This window comes from Mustela nivalis (genome assembly GCF_964662115.1).
Source record: "Mustela nivalis genome assembly, chromosome: 11".
In the NCBI taxonomy this organism is placed as follows: Eukaryota; Metazoa; Chordata; class Mammalia; order Carnivora; family Mustelidae; genus Mustela; species Mustela nivalis.
Window position 1 is genome coordinate 57,815,185 of NC_139030.1, and position 21,345 is coordinate 57,836,529.

Below are 21,345 nucleotides of genomic sequence, written 5' to 3' on the forward strand. Positions count from 1 at the left end.
CACGGTCTTTGAAAATGCTGAGTGTGAGGCTATCTCACGGCCTTTACACTTTGTTGCCCAAGTCAGTTAGGGCTCTGTCAGGTGTCAGTTGAGCAGAGAACTCTTCTTGACTATCCTAAATAAAATAACACACCCTCACTACCCCCCTTTCCTTTTAGCCAGCTTTATCATTTTTCTTCACCTTTATTACTGCCTGATTTTAAGCAGCAGCTTAGAGTTTGTGTTTCATGAGTTAAGAACTTGGGTTTGTTTACTGACATATCATCTCTGCTTCTACAATGATACCTGACACAGAGTAGATGCTCAGTAAGTATTTGTTGAATGAATGAATCAATGGATGAATGAATGAATGGATGGATAGATGAAAACAGTTACTATGAGGTACGAATATAGAGACAATATCAGGGGCATAGATATTTTATGCCTCAATCTCTTCTTTAAGCTAAATCAATTGATTTCATACCGTGTTTTTCTCCCAAAAGGCTTATCTTTCAGCTCTTTAATAATTCTGGTTTCTCTCTACAGGATTCTTGCCATGTTCTTTCATGTTCGTGTGTATGATGGAGTTCAAAATTGAACATAGCCTTCTGAGAAGAACCTGAGCAGTCTATAATTAGTTTTCCCTCTCTCCACAGGATTCGCATGCTTGTCTAGAAATACACCTTTAAAAGCTAATCTCCCAGGACAAACGCCCAGCCACAAAGAAGCCTGTCCAAGGTCAGACAGTTTAGAGAGTAACAAAGCGAATATTTGATTCTTACCTGTTTGGAGTTTTTACAAATCCCCATACATTCTCCTGAATACATTGGGACGAATATATAATCAACCTCATGAATTTAGCCATAGATTGTATCTATTTTAAATTGGCGTCTCTTCCTTTTAACCACTGATTACCTGCAATGTGCCACGTGGTGAGCTAGAGGCTGGGACAGAGAAAAGAGCCCTTGGTCCCTATCCAGAAGGACGCCAAATCCTGGGCACCTATGTGTCTGTTTCCATTGTTGTTGTTGTGAAGTTATCTAATCTGGTTCTAATTTCATTTTCATATATTATATTTATTTCCAATATCACTTCTTAATTAAGGATTCTATACTCATGGAAAGAATATCTTTCATCCGGTTTGAAAGCAAGGGAGCACAGTGTTTTACTTTCCCTAGCCTGCCTTCTATTTTAATTGTGAAATAATTTTTATTTTTCAGAGTTCCTTTCAATTATCTGCGAAGGATTTAACAATGGAATACAGAAATCTCGGGTAGATTCCTTTAGTTCATTTTAAAAACCCTCCTTACATATAACTTATATGTTTTTGTTTTATTTATCACCTTTACTGTTGCTACTGAATTAAAATTATTTTAGGAACAACTTCAGATTATATTTCCATTGCTTTTCTGACATTTTATTGGTCAACATTTCACTAAAGATATCAACTTTCTCTAGGATGCAGAGAGACTAAGAGAACTCCCACAAAAATTTCTACTGAATGAATTTCCCCACCTTCTTGGTGATTGTACACCTGCTTTCCTTATAAGGAGAACAAGGAAGTAAATCATGTTGAAGTTGCTTTTAAACACAGCTTTCCTTCTTTACCTGTCCAGGTAGCCTGTTTTCATTTCAGTCTTAATGAAAACTTTTAAATTTACATCTCAAGGTTCTTTCCAAAGCAGTGTAAGTAGTGTTTAACATTTTAAACCTCAAGAAAGAAAGACTTTTTAACGATGTTCAGCTTTGGCTTATAACGCTGAAGGTAATTCATTTTTTAATCTGTCTGCACAGCGAGAACTGAAACGAATGGGGATCGAACTGCTTTGCCTGTTCTTTCTATTTCTAGGAAGGAATGATCACGTACAAGGTAAGACCCAAGCTCTCCGATATATTGCTTTCGTGGTACGCTTGACAAACCTGTCATTTGGTTCAGAAACTGTATCTGAAGTCATTTTTTATTTGATCTGTTCGATCGCTCGTTTGCCATTGAACAAACGCTTTAACATATTACAGGCAGAGGCAGGGCTGTTCCCACAGCTAATGCTCTAGGCTTCAGGTAAATAAATACAAAGGTTGCACAGGCATCTTAATGAGGAGAATTAAACAGCTTAACTACACAATAGGGCTCCTTAATTCCTTAGTGACAACCGTCTTGGTTAACTTTTCTAGCTATTCTATCGACAGGGTCTTCCACTTAAGAGAAATAATCCCGAGAAAGAAAAACTTACTTTAAAAATAAAAAATCCATTCGTCTGTTGAATTAAAAAAAAAATACATTTAAGAGAGACGCATTTTTTATTGGTAGCAAATAATTTTTAAAAATTTGACGTTGGGGAAGTGAATGAGGATAATAAACATAACAAGTGGTCCTAAGTTTGTGAAAGTTGAAGTAGTTTTGTATTTTAGGAAAAAAAGAATGATCCCTTTTGGCTAAAAAGACATATGTCTTCTCTATGGGGCAGACATGAAATATGAACTTTTTAACAAGTTGCTAACGTTTTAAGGCTAACATCAACTCTGAAGGCTAACATCAACTCTGATGTTGCTTCGTTCGAGCACGTTAAGAACTAGACTTCTTTCTCGTAAATGAAAATGAATGTGAGTCTGCTGAATCCTTGTGTCTTGCTGGGTTTAAACACAGGTGGCTGTGCCATGGGAGGTGCAGAAACCTGTGAAGACTGTTTGCTCATTGGACCTCAGTGTGCCTGGTGTTCTCAGGAGGTAAACAAACCACCGCAGCATGCTGGTAAAACTGCAGTTACGGGTTATGCGGCTTCCCTCGGTGATTGCTCTGGGAGTGTCCTGCCTTCTGTGGGGAACAGGAGTGAGACGAATAGGGAAAGGAAAATAAAAGCATCAATAGACCACAGTGCCATTCATGTGATTTCCTCCAGGAACAGCTTGCGGAGGTTGCGAATGTCAAATCATTGTGAAAATTACCTATCTGGGTTCCTTTATTTAACCTGATTCCTCCTATTATTTTAAAGTCATTTCTCACTGGTTACGTGTCAAATACCAAGGCTCTGAGTAATCGGAGATCTTGGAGATGATATTTTCTAAAGTTAAATGTACATAGGGCTTCAATATCATAATTGCGTTCCATCTGGGAACCAGGATCCCCTGGGAACCACGGCTAGGCTCTAAGAGAAATCTTCTAGGCTTGGGGCAAATTTCACTGCTCAGACAGTATCCAGTTCTTTTTAAAAATTAAGCTTTCATGAGTTGGTGACTGTACCACACCAATGACAAAGCCTGAAACGGACATTCCTTATATGATCAAACTGAAAAGTATGTGAAAGTAATATAAGGGGTGGGGGCATGGGTAACAAGGAATCCCAAGTGACTGCCTCCCGTGGCCCTGAAGAACAGTCTGTAAATGATTCCTGGTAAGAAAGAGCTGCCTTAACTCTTTCTGGATTTAAAACAGTTCTCTACTGAATCTCATAAAGAACATCTAAGCGTAAATGAAAGCACACAAATACCAGGTTCAGCGAGAACTGAGTAACAGGCTCAAAGGGGAATAAGCCTGGGTGCCTGGCCCAGGAGGAAGGGGAGAGAACTATTAAGACTCAGATTCCCAGGCTGAATGTATTTCATGGAGGAAGGCCTCACAGGCACACAGTGTGAACCAAGCTTACTCCCCCACTACTGCTTTGACAGATGGGCCATACGTAACTGTGTGAAAGAATTATGCTTTTTTTGAGCTCATGTATCAAAAGCAGTTTTGAGAAAATACCAAGAGGGAAAAACCCATGTATTTTTTTTTATGTTGATTTCCTGCAGAAGACAGTATTAGTTGCATGCCAGAGACATAAAACAACAAATCAGTCTAACTGTAGGCCTACCTGTAGAATTTTTATTTAAATGCATTTTTTTAAGAATTCATTTAAGAGAGTTTCTTAAGTTACTATTGATAGTTTTACTTGCAGATGATACATATTAGCCAAATCACTGTTGATTTTTTTTTTAAAGATTTTATTTATTGATTTGAGAAAGAGAGAAAGTGTGGAGGAGCACAGGTGCGGGGGAAGGGCAGAGGGAGACTGGGACTGTGACCTGAGCTCAAGGGAGACACTTAACCGGAGCCACCCAGGCACCCCACGAATCACCACCAGTTTTTAAGGCCGCATTTTTCTAAATGCTCTCTAATAGTAGTAGTAGTTGAAGCAACTGAAGCAAAAAGTACATTAGGCCTCTGTTTAGAGCAGATTGAAAAAACAGGTCTAACGTTAACACCACCTCTGACGCGCTGGCCAGCACTGTGGTTACAGGTGGTAGCAGCAACACTTGCTGAAGAAGCATCCTGAGGCCTTGTCAAGCCACTGTTTGCTTTGGACATATCAGGAGAAGTTACAGTGTTCGCGATGCTTAGTCCAGGGCCTCAAATATGCACGGGGCTGGCTGGCAGATAACGAGTCATATTGTAAAAAATCAATTTCAGGGGAGCCTGGGTGGCTCAATCTGTCAAGTGTCTGATTCTTGATTTCGACTCATGTCATGATGTCATGGTCATGAGACCCAGTCCCACGCAGGGCTTCACGCTCAGCAGGGACTCTGCTTGAGATTCTCTCTCTTCCCTTCTCCCTCTGCCCCTCCTGCTATGCACACGCTCTCTTTCTCTCAAATAAATAAATGGATCTTTAAAAAATGAATTTCAGAAGAAATGTAATTTTTTTAGTTGGTGAAATAGCTAGAGTGGCTTAGAATTCTAAGAGATGAGGAAAAGCAATATGCACATTGGTTTGCTCCTTTTCAAGCATGCGAGTCAATAAGCCTCAGGCTTGACTTTGCTTAGAGCTAAGAGTACCTCTAGAGCAGCCTTGGCTCTCAGGTAAGATAGGTCAATGTTGCAAGGTTGTACTGGCCACATCTCTGCCTGGAAACATTCATTTCGCTGTCTCCTGTTAAGACATGGATCAGAAGGGGACTGGGAAACTTCTGAGTCCTACACAGAAAGGTGGCCTTTTATGCCACAGTCCCTTTTGCTTCCCACCTCCAAATCTTGGAGAGAAGTTCTACAAGACCTTGAACTGAAACACTTTCAGACACGGAGTTTGAAGTCCCCAAGAGGCCAACTTCAGCAAAGTAAGGCTGCAAGAGTGGGGGTAATGAGGCATCCACGAATTAAACCTCAACAGAGAGCTAGGTAGGGAAATGTCACCATCTTTTGCCCTTTCAGACCCCACAGGAAAGCCTGTCTTTGCCACCAGATTTGGTAATAGACATACTGAGAGCTAAGACAGTCCAGGAGCCTATAGGTCAACCCAAACAGATAAACCTATGAGATGATATTAACTCTAGAACCCAACTGTTTCAAGGCTCTGGTCACGGCACAGAAGAAGTGAACATTAAAAACAAAATGGCAACACCAACAAATAAAAGACTGTTAGGAGAATCCAGCTGAGTCTAGTTAAAAGGAGATTCCGATTTTACTTGGAATTTTACTGGCAGAATTCTCTGGTTATTCTGCTGAAACTTAATTTTAGACCTACAATTAACATCAGGCACATGGGAATATGATATACTGAGTATGGCAAGATACCTAACTAGCAAAACAAGCCAAAAAAAATTTTTTTTGTCCTATAAACAAATGGAGACTTGTCTTCTTTTTCTTTGTCTTTTTTTTAGAATTTTACCCATCCATCTGGAGTTGGAGAAAGGTGTGATACCCCAGCAACTCTCTTAGCTAAAGGATGTCAACTCACTTTCATCGAAAACCCTGTCTCCCAAGTAGAAATACATACAAATAAGCCTCTCAGTGTAGGCAGACAGAAAAATAGTTCTGACATTGTACAGATTGCGCCTCAAAAGTTGACTCTTAAATTGAGACCAGGTATGTTATAATTTCCAGGAGCATTGGCTCATGTAATACATCTCATGCCACATATGGTAATACCACTATTAAGCTAACATATCTTGTACCATCTTACATATCATTGATTATTTTGACTCAGATTTCCCATTCTGAAGGAAATAGAGAATCACTGGCCTAACACTTTTCTTCATTCACATCGTTCACTTGCACTCCAAACGCGTTACTAAAATAAGCTTATCTAATAGTAAGCATTTGAATTACTCAAATGTTGTTAAGGCTTACCTCACATTTCTTTAAGCGTTGTAATGTAGCTTTAAACTCCTCTTTATGTTCTTCTCTTTTGCTAAAACCACATACAAAAAATTCAGCTTATCTTCCATCTAAATGGATGCTAGCTCTCCCAAGGAGATATAAAATATCCTAACTTTTACCTCCTTCAGTAGCTCTAAACTCGCTGCTGAGAGATTCTCATGGGCTCATTCACTTGTAAACTTTACCAGATAGTTTATGAAATCCTAAGTATCTTCAACTTCAGTTCTCACTGAAATGAAATAGCCAGGTGACCCAGTAATTGGCCGCTCACGAAGAAGTCTCAATGTATTTTCATGGATTTGTTTTTCTCCGGGGGCTTTGCAGGCAGTGAACAGACTCTACAAGTGCAAGTCCGTCAGACAGAGGATTACCCGGTGGACTTGTATTACCTCATGGACCTCTCGGCCTCCATGGATGATGACCTCAACACCATTAAAGAGCTGGGCTCTCTGCTTTCCAAGGAGATGTCTAAATTAACCAGCAACTTTAGACTGGGCTTCGGCTCTTTTGTGGAAAAACCCGTCTCCCCTTTTGTGAAAACAACACCAGAAGAAATCGCCAACCCTTGCAGGTAAGTAAATGATTCTCTGGCATTGTGGAACACTGATTTTCTGTAAAGATAGCCCCACTCTGAGCTGCGCTTGGCAGGATCTTGCTAAGTCCCTGGCTTTTCCCGCCTGCCAGGTTGGATCTCAGCAGCTCTCTCAGTTGCCTGAGTTTCTTGAAACCAAGTTGACCTCATCTTAATACCCGGTTCTAGTCTTGGGTTCTTGTAGCATTCTCATGTCTGTCTTCCTGTGTAGCAGCTTTTTCAGGATGTGGCAAATTTGACTTTGTGTTTTTTAGACTTAGGGAAGCAAATTTTTCACTGTAGGTACCAATGGCCTGTGTCCATCCCAGTGCCGCAGAGATACTCTAGGCCCAAGGACCACCACTTTTTGAGGGTATTGGACAGTAATTCACACTTTCTCAAGGTATCTTTCTCCACTGCAATGACTTCTGCCAAAATAACAATTTGTGCAGCTTCGTCTGACATACTTTGGGAAATGCGGATTTCTCTTTCTGTTTGGAGAAGGACTTGGCAACCTTCATTGCTATCCAATTTGGTAGGAAATGAAGCATTATGGACCCCACTATACCCTGTTATTATCAACTGTTAAAACCATTTATTATCTGGATGATTGTCAAGGGCAAGTTGCTTTGTGATGGCTTACCTGTAGTTTATGACATATTCAGAATCAAATTATTCAATATCTTTCTATAAAGATCTACCATTTGCTCTGTGCCAAACTCTGTGCTGAAGGTTTCACATACATGACCTCATTCAGTCTTCATAATAACAGCAGTTGAAAGCAGGTTTTATCATACCTATACTCAGAAAAAGTAACAGAGGCTCTGCCAGGTTAGTAATTTTCCCAAGGCTGCATGACTCATCAGTGATCTGTACCAAGTCTAGGTTGATCCCAAACCAAGGTCCTTTCTACTATGAATCTAGTGTAGGTGCAATGACTTTCCAAAACTATATTGACTTTTAATACTTGTATACACCTAAGGCATCATCTCTAAAAGACAAGCACCTTTATAATACCATTTAAAAACATTTCAGTGTGGTTCTTAACAATAATCTAACACAGTCAAAATAATCTCACCCTGAAAGGAATTCATCCCTGATTATAACTGTTAGAAACTGTGTTTGGTTGCAAACATCAGGGATAGTAGCTTATAAAGGGAGAGTTTTTTTCTTTCTCACATGAACGGAGTCTAGAGAAAGGCAATTCAGGGCTGATATGGCAGGTCTCCACATCAGGGATCTGGACCTTTTCTGCTTTCTGCTCTACCATATTGGCTTTTGGATTTTATCTTCAAGGCCTAAGGAGTTTTCAGGGATATTATTCAAAACTTCTTCATTGTAGGCAGAAAAGAAAGAGGAAAAGAGGGGAAGATCAATAAAGGGCACTGTCTCCCCACCTTTTATTTTGAGGTATAGTTGACATGTACCAAGATGCACACATGGAAAAGCTCAGACTGATGAGTTTTGACAGTTGAATATACCAACGTAATTACTACCTAAAACGTGATGTAAAACATTTCCATCACTTCAGCAAGTTTCTTTGTGTGTATTATAGTCAGTTCTACTCCCCCAGAGGTAATCGTTTTCTGAATTCCATAATTTAGATTGGTTTTTGCCTATTCTTGGATTTCATATAAATGCAATAATACAATATATACAATTTATTTCTGGTTTCTTTTGTTCAATATAATGTTTTTGAGATTCATCCGTAATTTTGTGTTTATCAGCAGTTTATTCCTTTTTGTTTTAAGTAATAGTCCACTCTGTATTTACTACACTTCACTTATTCATTCTTTCATTGAGGGACATTGGGGCTGTTTCCCACTTTTTGGCTATCATGAAAAATGCTGCTATGATTGACCACTTGCTTATAAATCTTTGTGTGTAGGTATGTTTTGTTCTCTTGGATAGATACCTAGAATTGGAATTACTGAATTGTGTAATAAGTGTCACTTTAATCCTTAAAGGAGCTATCCAATTTTTTTCCAAAGGAGATGTGCCATTTTACATTCCATCAGCAATGTGTGAGGATTCCAATCATTCCAATCCTTGATAACATCTAGTATTGTCAGTCTTTCTAATTTTAGCCATTCTAATGGCTGTGTATCTTACTGTAGCTTTAATTTACATTTCCCTAGTAACAAATGTTGTTGAGCATCTTTTCATGTGTCTTTCTCCCATTCTCATATCTTATTTTGTGAAGTATCTTTTCAAATTTTTTGTCCATTCTTAAAAATTAGATTTTCTTCTTAATATTGTGTCATATGAGTTCTTTGTATATCCTGGATAAAAGCTCTTCACCAAATCTATGCTTTATAAATATTTCGTCCCAGTTTGTGGGTTGTGTTTTTATTTTTGTAGTAATGCCTTTAGCCAAGCAAAAGTTTCTAGTTTTGTTGAAGTCTGGTTTGTCAATTTTTAAAATCTTTGCCCAACCAAATAACCCAAATTGTCTTCCTTTTTTGATTCTAGAAAATTTATGGTTCAAGCTCTTGCATTTAAGTCTATAATCTCAAATTACTTTTTTATGTTTGGAATGAGGGAAAGGCTTAGATTTGTCTTTTGTTCCCATGCAATTATCCAATTGCTCCAGCACTATTTGTTAAGCAAGATTTTCCTTTCCCCATTAAATTATCTTTATGCCCTTTTTAATAAGCAATTGAGTGCATATGTATGAGTGTAATTCTGGACACTTCATTCTGACCCACTGACCCACTGAATTACACCCATGTAAACACCAATGTCTTCCCATCTTTATTACTGCAACTTTATAAAAAATCTTGAGATCAACAGTATAAATCCTCTTTGTTCCCCTTTTGTTTTGCTATTCTAGATACTCTGCATTTCCACAGAAATTTTAGAATCAGATTGTTGATTTCTTCAGAAAAACATGCTGAGATTTTGATTAGAATTGCACTGAACTCATAGGTCAATTTAGAGAGAATGGATATCTTAAAAATACTGAATGTTCCAATCATTACATATGACACACATTTCCATTCATTAAGATATTGTCTTCTTTTTCTCAGAAATGGTTTGTCATTTTCAAGATAGATATCCCACACATCCTTTGATTTATTCCTAGGGTTTTTAAAAAATATTATGGTTAATGGGTTTTCTACTTGTTGGTTGAAAACATACAGAAACACAGTTGATTTTGCGTACTCACATTGTATTCTGCAACCTTGATAAATTTTGTCATTGGTTCTAGTTTGATTTTTTTATAAATCCTAAAAATTTTCTGTGCACTTAATCATGTCATTTCTGAATAACAACTTCTTCCTTTTCCAGTTTATATACCTCTTCATTCTTTTTCTTGCCTTATTGCACTAGTTAGGGTTGTTTTAAAGTGGAGAGAGATGTCACTTATGTTTCTTGTGATTTTAGGAGAATATCTTCAACATTTCACCATTGATTATGTTAGCTAGTGGTTTTTTGGAATCCTGAGATCAAGGGAGTTCCCTTCTATTTCTTTTTGGGTAAAGTTTTTTTTTTTAATCATAAATGGATGTTGAATTTTATTTCCTCAATATAAGGAGTTTTGTCAGAAAGTTTCCCCACCTCCTTATATTTTTATCTCATTGGTAGACTTTGTTACATGGCTACAGCTAGTTGCAAAAGAAGCATATTGTTACCCCCAATAAAGCCAGGATTCTCTTAGTAGGGAAGGGGAAAAAATGGATCTTTCTAGCACTTCCAACAACACTGAACAAATAGATTTCTAGAGAACAGATTTATGCTGTATAATAAATAGTAAGGTATGATTACTGTTATCAGTTGTTTGATCACTTGTAAAGTGAAATAAACTTTGTTTTAACACCTCTTAATTATTTAATACAAAAGCATTTCTAATTCTCTGCGCCCCCCCCCTTTTTTAATCAGAAAAAGTTGTACCTGTTTAAAATCTGTATTATTTAGGTCTTAGGGTAGCGAGTCTAGCAGTGTAGTTTCATTTAGGATTTCAAAGTGTTACCTCTGTCTCAAAGGGCTTGTTTAAAATCATTCTTTCTGTCACAGGCCAGATAAAATGTAGGAATATGAAGTACAGTAATGACAGTGGGAAACAATGCTAAGGTATGTTGCTAGAGAAAACAACTAAAATTAACAAATAAATGGCTCGGCTAAGTGGGCAGCCCATCATCTAACAAGACCCTGCCTTTAATCAGATTCCTAGAAAAAAGAGAGAAGTTTGGCTTTTCAAAGCTCTGACTGCTTTTCATTCATGCATTCTTTTATTCATTCATTCAACAAAAATTTACTGTGCTCCAACTATATACCAAACATTGTGTTAGGCATGGGGATATCTGGAAGAAAAAGATTTGCACCCAATCCTCAAAAAGTTGAAATTCTTTGGGAGAAGGCATGCAATATAGCATGGTGATATAAGAGCATGGGTTTGACAGTCAGCCCTGGATTTGGTTTTGATTCATCTACTCACTTATAATTTATAACTCACTTATAACACTTATAGATGAGATTTTCACCCTCAAAGCTTTAGTTTGGAATAACCAGAAGAATCACACCCAGTGGTCAGAAGGATTGGGTGAGGTAATGAAGAATGAAGAATTTGGTACTAGCCTTGACCATGAAGTGCTCCATAAATGGTACTTACTAGCAACACCAACAGAGTGAAGTTAGGGGGAGAGCAGAGTATGGTATAAAATGTGGTGAATGGGGTCCCAAACAAGGATCATACAATTGATCTCTTGGAAGGTCAATATTTTCCTATTTCTTAAAAGGTATTGCTTTTATTCTTATTGACAAAACCACCATTAGTTGGGCTCCTGGGTGGCTCAGTTGGCTAAGCAGCTCCCTTCGGCTCAGGTCATGATTCCTGGGTCCTGGGATCGATCCTGACTTCACGCTCGCTGCTCAGCAAGGAGCCTGCTTCTCCCTCTCCCTCTGTCTGCTGCTTCCTCTACTTGTGCTCTCTCCCTCTCTCCCTCTCTGTCAAATAAATAAATAAAATCTTCAAAAAAAAAAAAAGACCATTAGTTAAAATTATAAATAACAATTTCTTTCCCACATTATATTTTTCCTTGCCCATCACATTCTTAATTCTTCTGTCTAGATACTACCTCCCAGACATATACACACCAAGAATTTAAATACATAAAATTCAATCCTTTGATCAATCCAAACCTTATAATTATGGAATAAAATGTTCTTTAGTAGGAAGGCAATGAGAGGTAGGAGGAAAGAGTGTGGAGTTTTTCAGACCTGGGTTTAAATCATAACCTTAGACAAACAATTTATACTCTATGAGCTTGGTCTCTTCTCTTGTAAATGGAGATAATAATATTCACATCCTAGGATAATTGTGAAAACTGAGCTAGTTTAGAACATAACAAACAAGTGTTAATTTTCTTCCTCTCATCAACTTTTGGTATCTCTAGTTATTTTAAGCTGGAGTCCTCAAACTTTTAGATGTCAGGACTTTCTTACACTTCTAAAAATTAAGACCCCAAAGAGCTTCAGTTTATGTGGGTTATATTTATCAATATTCAGCATATTAGAAAAGTAAAACAGAAAATTTTAAAATAATTATTTATTGAGTCATTAATAATTACAACAAGAAACACACAGCACATTACTATGAAACTGCTACTATAAAACTGCATCTTTATTAAAAAATAAATCTATTTTTCAAAACAAAACAAAAAATTGGGCACCTGGGTGGCTCAGTAAGTTAAGCCTCTGCCTTCAGCTCAGGTCATGATCTCAGGGCCCTGGGATCAAGTCCCACATCAGGCTCTCTGCTCAGCAGAGAGCCTGCTTCCCCCTCTCTCTCTCTGCCTGCCTCTCTGCCTACTTGTGATTTTTCTCTGTGTGTGTCAAATAAATAAAATCTGTAAAAATAAAACAAACAAAAAAATTAGCAAGAAGAGTAACACAGTTTTATGTTTTTACAAATCTCTTAAAATAGCTGGTCTGATTTAAAAAAATGACTAGATTCTCATATCTACTTTGGCATTTAATTTGTTGCAATATTTGTTTTGGTTGAACTCCATGAAGAAAGTCAAACCTCACATAGATACACAGTTGGGAAACAGAAAAGCATTTGATTTCTTTTTACAATGTCTGTGGACATTCTTCTCTGAGACTATGTTCAACCTAGATAAGAGGGAAAAGCTAGTTTCAAAGGGTATCTGAAACAATGTCAAGGAGCTTTTCATAAAGCCATTGGTCGGTCTTGCACATTTTTAAAAAGAGATTATATTTATTTGTTTATTTGAGAGAGATCTTGCAAGTAGGGGGAAGGGACAGAAGGAGAGGGAGAAGCAGAGAAATCCAAGTATACTGTGCTGAACAAGAAGCCTGGCGCAGGACTAGATCCCATGACCCATGAGATCAGACATGAGTTGAAACCAAGAGTCGGAAACTTAACTGACTGAGTCACCCAGATGCCCCGTCTTGCGCTTCTAATGGCTCTTTTACTTATGTATGTGATTTTGTAATATGCTTCAGCCATTTGGAAAGTATTGTTTCAGTGAATTGTGCAGATCTTCCAAGTTTCATGACACAGTATAAAAAAAGTCAATTTGTTAATTTCACCATAAATCTCATCAGATTAAATCTTGAAGTAATGACAAGCTATTGATTTCATGAGTAGCAGATTAAAGTTTTCCAAATTTTAAATTTCTAGTTACCTCAAATTTAATCATTGGCAACAAATACTGACAGTTGTTTTCTTTGAACTGACAGGCTTTCTTCATATTTAAGAACATGCCTGCTAAATACCCAAGTTGGAATAATAGTTTGGCTGTCATGTTTGACATGTGAAACATGTCCAGGTAAAACCGTTCTATTAAAAAAAGGGCCAGTTCAGCTCAAACAACTGCAAAAATTTTTCCCCATTATAAACTTTCTACTTTGGTGCTACAGAAATGTTATATGTGTATTTACCATGAAATATTTATTTATTTATTTATTTTTAAGTAAGCTCCATGCTTATGGTGGGGTTCAAACTCATGACCCAGAGATCAAGAGTCACATGTTCTACCAACTGAGCCTGCCAGGTGTCCCAGGAAGAAAAAATAAATAAATATATATATATATATATATAGTATATAAGTATAGACTTATAAAATTAATAACTTTTACTGTTTTACCAAGCAATTTACAATTTACAATTACCTTATTGCAAAGGTAATACAAGTGCAACTAGCAACTAGCAATTTTGTTATGATGATAAATACTTGCCAGGAAAAATCCCATGCACCACTAGCCGGTTGCCAGCACTGCTTTGATCCGTGTGAAAGGCAGCAGTAGCTTTACTCATCATTGCCTTTGCAGCATCAGTGCAAATGTCAACACAGTGGAAAAGACAAATAACATCTTTTATTATTATTAAAAAATAATTTGACCTGAAGGTCTCTCTGAAAATGTCTCAGTGACCTTTGTGGGTCTGTGCACCACATGTTTAAAACCTCTGTTTTAACCTAATCTCTAAAGCTTTTTGGAATGGCTTGCTTTCTTTATCTTCCTTGGATGTAGAGTCACTAAAAAATTTTATTTCACCACGTAAGAACACTGAAGTGGCTTACGCTTTTAAAGAAATTTCCTTAGGCTGTTATCTAAGATGCAGTAACAAGAATATATTTTTCCATTGTCATGTTTGTAGATAGGTTGTAATGTACATTTAAAAATATTTAATAGCACAAAGGTCAGAGTTTCTTCCTCTATCGAACCCTGTGAGAGATTTCTTTCTTAACATCATTCCTCATGTGCTGTGTTTTGTTTGTTTTTTAATATCATACCAACAGTGAGGGATTCATTGTAGTTTTGCAAAAGAGGAAGCAGAACCATGAAATGCTTATATTTCTTATATGTACACACACATAAATATATATGAGTGTACAGAATAGTTTCTTATTGCAAAGGTAATACAAGCCCATGTGAGAATGCAGACAAAAAGAGGAAGAGGAAAATTATTTTTAATCCCACTCAAAAAGATGGTGTTGTAGTCTTAGTTTTTGTATATTTATTTAATATTCTAACAAAATATAGTCTTTTTTATATTGTGTTTTCTAATTATTCTGCATTTTAATGTAAATCTATTGTTACCTAGGTACTCAAAATCAAATTATTTTGTAATGAGTACCTACTTCCTTCAATTGCTATGCTAAGAAAGTATCAGCCAAATATAAGTCTCTGTTAGAAGAAGGACTCTGATCAAAACAGGGGAGTCTCCAACCAAAATTTCCTGGCATGACCCAAGTCTGACATTCTGCTTTGCTTTAGCTGCATGGGTCTCCCAGCCCATGAGTCTGTTTACTGAATTAAACTAACTTTTCTTTCCACTTTCTAAAAAGCACAGAGTTCTAATAGGTTCTATCTAGTAATTCTAAACCACAGAGTTCAATTTTTTACAAAAAGATAGGAATGCGAATTCTTTGGTTTCAGAAGATGCTCAAATGCCATTTTGGTCCAGTGTGAACAAGCCGACCCAAATAAAAGATTAAGTTAACAATTTCCAAGAACAGTTAGATTATGGGGACAGTGGCTCACCTCACATAGTTCCATACATTTTATCTCATGTAACCTTCACAAGAACTTCGTGAAGTAGGTAGTATTATCAGTCTCATTTTACAGATGAGGATACTGAGGCCCAGCAGTGGTAAGGGACTTGCCCAAGAATAAAAAACTATTCAGTCCTTTTATTCTAAATTGAATGAATTTTCTTCCAGCACACAACTGCACTAAATGCTAGCAGAGCAATTAGAACAAACACTAAATCATTGCCATTTAATAGGTAACAACTGAGAAAAAAAAAAAGTAACAATTGGAAAAGGAAATTAAACCTCCTTCTCATATAATTCTTAAAATATCTCTCACATTTTAAGGTTGTAAAACATTTGACTGCATAAAAAGTTTTAAGGTATATATCCCCGAATAGCATAAACAAAATTAAAAGACAAACCACAAAGACAAAATGTTGATATTTTTAAGAGAAAAGTTTCTTAAAATTAAGTTAGAAAATAAAAACCAAGAAAATGAACAAAAGATATAAGTTGTCAATTGGCAAAAGAAGAAATATAAACTGTCAATAAATATGAACAAATGAGTGGTCTTAGTAGCAATAAAATGGAAATTAAAGATTAAATTAAGATGCCATTTTTAACTAATCAACTGGTATATTTTTGTTTTGTCTTGTTTATTTTTTTTTTATATAACTGTTACAATCTTTTTGGAAAGGAGTTTGCTAATATGGATCGAAAAGTAACTCAGCAGTTTCCTTTGAAAGAATCAATTCTAAGCAGAGATACAGTCTACAAAGGTATATGCAGAAGGATCACTGTGGTATTTAATTGCAGAAAGATTTATTAAATAAATTTTTAGTAATAGATTATCAAACTGTGATACATCTCATACTATTAAAATTTATGTTATATTATTCTTTATACTCTTATATTAACTCAAATTTTCCTCGGTTAACATGTATGATTACTTTAATCAGGAAAAAAAACATGATTCTAGAGGTAGTGTTGATCAAATCTATGTTCTGTCCTCAAGTCTGTGCTAGACTCTGTATAAAATTAATTCATGTAAAAAGTGACAGTAATGTTTAGTAAGTAAGTACCTGAAAAGCACATTGTGCTGTGTACTTTGCATATTTTATCTCAGTCAGGGCTTACAATGATCCTACTAAGTTGATACTATCTGTGGTCAGCATTTCAGAGCTTCAGTGAAAGCTAATGCAAGATATTAAAAATAAGAGAATGAGATTGCCTTCTGAGAATTAAAGTTAAAAATAATGAGTCAGAAAGGAAATACAAGAAGTTCTCTAGAAGCTATAGGTTGGCTCATGGGCCCACCAGGTGAGGTGTCTTGGCAGAGCTGAAAGATTGAACAGGCCTGTAGGCTACTCATAGGAGATTAGGGGAATGCCAAGAAAGAGCAGTCATGGAGGCAAGTATGGGCCATAACCATCCAAGAGCTTTAGCCCAGGCTTTTGCAGAGTTTCCAGTCCTGTCAGCTAGTAGGGCATCCCAAATTTTTGTTAGCTGAGAATGCTGACTGCAGGTGAGGGAGAGCCAGATATGATCAAGAACATCCATTCTGGAGATGGTTTTCTTGGGACAACTTAGGCTGCTGAGATCTTCCAAATCCCCTTGTTCTGAAGCCTGAGGATATTTGGATTATGACCTACTTTCCGTGAAAGTCTACCAACAGGAAGAAAATAACTACCTTTACAGACACCAGCATTTTGGTCCCAGGAGAGCTCCATTTCTCAGTGTAAACAAATCCATAGTCATTTTCTGATTTGTGTAGTTGATTCTCATCACTCATGGGAGTATTGCTCTACAAACTCTCTGAACACTGACTTAGCCAATGCTAAAACTGCTGCTCTGAGGGGAAACACAAGATTAGGCTCATGTGAGCCTCTGGCTATTTTTTTTTTTCCCAATTGATCAATATATATCTTTATTTTCTGTGTCTTTCTTTTTAAGGACAACTTAACACGTATTGTTGATTCATTAGCATTGTACTCACAGCCAACAACACTGTATAAGTCATGCCAGCACAAAGCTTATTTAACAGATATATTTTCTCTGTAAGGCCCATAACAGACTTCTTGCACTTGGGAACACTAGACAACAGCACTACACTTGAGGGCCATTCTAAACAGCAAAATCACCAACAAAAAGCCCAAAAATGAAAAAAAAAAAAAAAAAAAAAGAAAAAGAAAAAGAAAGAAAAGAAAAAGAAAAAACGCACCAAATAGACCATGAAAGGACACTTGTTTATAGTTTGAGAGCTGAAGCAGAACACAGAGCCTTGTTTTACCTCAGTGAACCAGGTGACTCAAATTTTTTGCCAGTCTGTGTGTGTACATGAATGAATCAGAACCTACGGAAGGTATTGATTTGGGAGTTAAAATAAGTATTAGTGAGTATTGTGAAGAAAAAAGACTGACTGTATACTTCAGGCAGATGAACTTGGTGAACAGAAGCCTCAGACTGAAAGATGCTCCAGCTTTCCTGTGCTCACAAGACAGGCTCCTGAACGACAAGGCTCTTGTAGGCGTCAACCTGCTCTCTCCAGCTGGCATAGTGGAACCACACTGGGGGCCAGTCTTTTATCTCTGTACTTCTATATACATGTTTCTCAAACATTAGAATGCATCAGGAAGATTTTACTGCATCACGGAACCCATCCCTCACATGTCTCACTCAGTAAGTCTGGAAGAGTATCCCAGATTTTGCATTTATAACAAGTTACCAAGTGATGTTTGTGTGGCTGGTCCAGAGACTGTACTTTGAAGACCTCTGCTCTATACCATTATCTCCATTGTAGAAATGAACACCTGAAGCTCAGAGGAGTGAGTAACTTGTCCAAGGCCTCATCCACAACTACTAACTGGCTTTCAGAATAAGATGTGGCTGAATTCATGATCAGCTTTTTCTGTTCAACTGCAATATCTTTGGGGCAGATCTCATCCTAACATGGTATTTCTCCCATGTGTCAACTGTTTTAAGTGGTAGTTTTATTCCTAGCCAGGCCCACAACAGTCTGTTCAGTCATTGTTGAGTTGAGCTCCAGAACCAAGAGACCTGCTATGATTTGGGGGCCCTTGGCAGGCAGAGTTGGGAGTACAGGAAGGAGCAGAGTAGAAAGAAGACGAGTATCTTTCTCAATCTTGCTACAAGGTGACTCATACTTGATAACAACTTAAGCTATCAGAATACAAAGGAATTGTTGTCATCAAAGAAACTTAATGGTAGATTTTGGTTGAGAAGCACTAGAAGGTAGTGATTACACACACACACACACACACACACACACACACACACACACACACAGGAGTGGAGAGTCTGACCTGATTATCTGTTATCTGAGCTTGAGCCAAAATAAACACACAGTAAGCACTAAGTGGTAGCTAATACGGTCAATTTGGAAGGGGTAAGTGGGAGATGCTGAAACAAGCTTAACCGGGAGACTCACAGCCAAGTTCCCGAGTCAGGCACTTGAGGAAAATCCATCTTCACTTAAGATGAAGTTGCTCGGCTACTAGGTCCATTACTTGTGTGCTGTATCATATTTCATCAAGAACATTTTTACGTCTTACTTTTGCAGTAGTATTCCGTACTTCTGCTTACCTACATTTGGATTCAAGCACATTTTGCCATTGACGAATGATGCTGAAAGATTCAATGAAATTGTGAAGAATCAGAAAATTTCTGCTAATATTGACACACCAGAAGGTGGATTTGATGCAATTATGCAAGCTGCTGTGTGTAAGGTAGGCTGAGGGCTAACAAAAGTTGCATCTCTTATCAGCAAGTCTATTTTGAAAAGTTTAGATAACTATCTTTCCTTTAATTGCCATATTTCTACATTTCTTAAAACACAAAATTTCTAAAAATTTGTAATTCAGTCATGTTGAAACAGATACTTTTTTATGTCTGATATTCAAATGATCTAATAAAATTATAGTAGTGATGGGAAAAATTATTTAAAACAGTAGTTACGTATGATTAATTTTCAGAGATCAAGATTAGATTAGTTTTTGAATTAACCATGGTAAAAATAAAAATCAGAAGTAGAAATTACTGATTTAGTAGAAACTAAAAATGCCTTGTATTGGTATAAACTTCTACATAAATTTAAGATTATGATTAATAACATTAGGTATCTATTGTTTTGAACCAACAAAATAGGTATCAGAAGCTATGTTGTCCCTACAACAATTCAGGAACACCACTCCTCTTTGACAATCAGGTATCCAAGGGAAGAATGATTTCCCTTCTTCAGATGATAGCTCTTCCTGGAAAATACAAGGAAACAGACAGGGCTGAAAGTCCTGGGAAGTGGGTGGCTGGCAAGGTATTAGGGAAGGAAGGAAAAAAATAGGGTGGGTTGGCCCTGCCAGGATGAGCTTTCCTCCCACTGGTTCTTGGACTAATATCAATTAAAGGGGAGAGCTCTACTAAGAAACAGACAACAGACCATCTTAGAAAGCCATATTCTGGAGGTCATACTTTGATAGGCAATTTTTACCTTTGTATTACATTTATAATTTTTGTATGGTATCAGTAGAAAGAGAAAAATGTGCTTAATTTTGGGTGACATTTTAATAAAACGGGCATACTTTAAGCCCATTGTGTACTTCATTCTTACCAGTTTGCTTCAGCTTGGATTTGGGATAATCTACGACCTCCCTCATTCTCTCTCCTCATTTTTCGGGTACATTGAAATCTGGACAGTAAAAATAATTAGCTATGTACAAGTCAAGATCAACTGGATAGTGATTATAGTGGAACGATTTTTTCTGAAGCATAAATCATCTGAAAGTGTTATCCAAGAAAAAGCAACTGTCATAGAATTTTGTGTTTTTAATACATTAATAATTACCAATTTACAATAGATTTTAAAAGGTCAAGATAGATCAGCAATATGGTTTTCCTCGTCTGAATGTATCCAATCATGATTGATCTGCTCTCAAGAAATGCCTGCCTCTATCCCATATGACCCAAATGTTTCTTTCTCAACGTAGGAAAAGATTGGCTGGCGGAATGACTCCCTCCATCTCCTGGTCTTTGTGAGTGATGCCGATTCTCATTTTGGAATGGACAGCAAACTGGCAGGCATCGTCATTCCTAACGATGGGCTCTGTCACTTGGACAACAAGAATGAATACTCCATGTCAACTGTCTTGGTGTGTAACCTGCACTCTACATGGTTTCCAGGGCTGCATGTAGGCAAATGAAACAACACTCACTACAACACACATCAGAATAACCCACATTTGGTGAAAACCGCACATTTTCTGCTTTGAGATGAACAAATTCCCCTATGAGCTTCCTACGGGAACACACACGGGGAGTGGTATGTGAGAAGTTTGGATCTACTATGGCATGAATGACCCCAGAACCTCCTTCATTTTTCAAAGAGCCCAAGGTCAGTAAAAAGCAGTGCAGTTAGCTCATTCTGTTCTCAAAGACAGTTCCAGAAAGGGGGTCTGAGGCCAAAACACCTAGGAGTTTTTGTGAATGATGGGTCCCAGAGTTATTCCCCCTAATAATATCATACTTTTAGGCACCATGGTGCTTCATGGGGAACAGCTGTCAAGTACTGCTTGGCTGGTGTTTATTCACATTTGGCTTATTTTTGTCATATAAAATTTAAAATATTTTTTAAATGTTGGTAACATTAAAAGAAAAAAAAAAGCTCTTGACTTGTGCAAAACTTTCAGAGCTCTTTGACATACATGATCACATTTAATGTTCCCCAGAACCCTGGGTATCTAATAGTCCTTATAGGAACTGTGAGGCTTTCACACAATGTGCATGTGTTGTTCCCTCTGTCTGGAATGCCTTTCCCTCGGAGGCTGCTGAGAGACTCTTAATTATCCTTTAAAAGCCAACTCAATGATGACCTCTCCCAAAGAGCACTTTTTGACCTTTGCTGAGCCGCAAAGTGATCAACCCTCCCCTTACTCTAGTAGATAGATGTCTTCTTACCCATCATTATATGGAAATGTGTTTGCTTATGTTTGTCTGTCTTTCTCTACTATGCATTCCTCGGGACCAGGACTGGTGTATAATCTCTATTTCCTGCCAGCACAGTACCTGGAACACAGTGGGTTTTGACTATGTATGAAATAAAATTAAATTATGAAGCAGCAACCTGGGAAGGTCATATTATCTCCATTTAATAC

At 37.3% G+C, this 21,345-nt stretch overlaps 1 protein-coding gene across 2 annotated transcripts in view; it reads left to right on the forward strand.

Annotated features, from left to right (window-relative positions):
- ITGB6 (integrin subunit beta 6) overlaps positions 1–21,345 on the forward strand; it is a 125,758-nt gene that overhangs the window by 49,551 nt on the left and 54,862 nt on the right. Inside the window, exons 2-9 of one of the 2 annotated variants that reach the window (XM_082691381.1) lie at positions 636–717; positions 1,200–1,252; positions 1,774–1,849; positions 2,624–2,703; positions 5,611–5,815; positions 6,434–6,680; positions 18,762–18,927; positions 20,182–20,343. In XM_082691381.1, coding sequence (XP_082547507.1) covers positions 1,789–1,849; positions 2,624–2,703; positions 5,611–5,815; positions 6,434–6,680; positions 18,762–18,927; positions 20,182–20,343 — 921 coding nt within the window. In that variant the 5' untranslated portion in view covers positions 636–717; positions 1,200–1,252; positions 1,774–1,788. Of the gene's footprint in view, positions 1–635; positions 718–1,199; positions 1,253–1,531; positions 1,666–1,773; positions 1,850–2,623; positions 2,704–5,610; positions 5,816–6,433; positions 6,681–18,761; positions 18,928–20,181; positions 20,344–21,345 lie in introns of those variants that run through there. The other variant, XM_082691380.1, reaches the window with a different exon arrangement.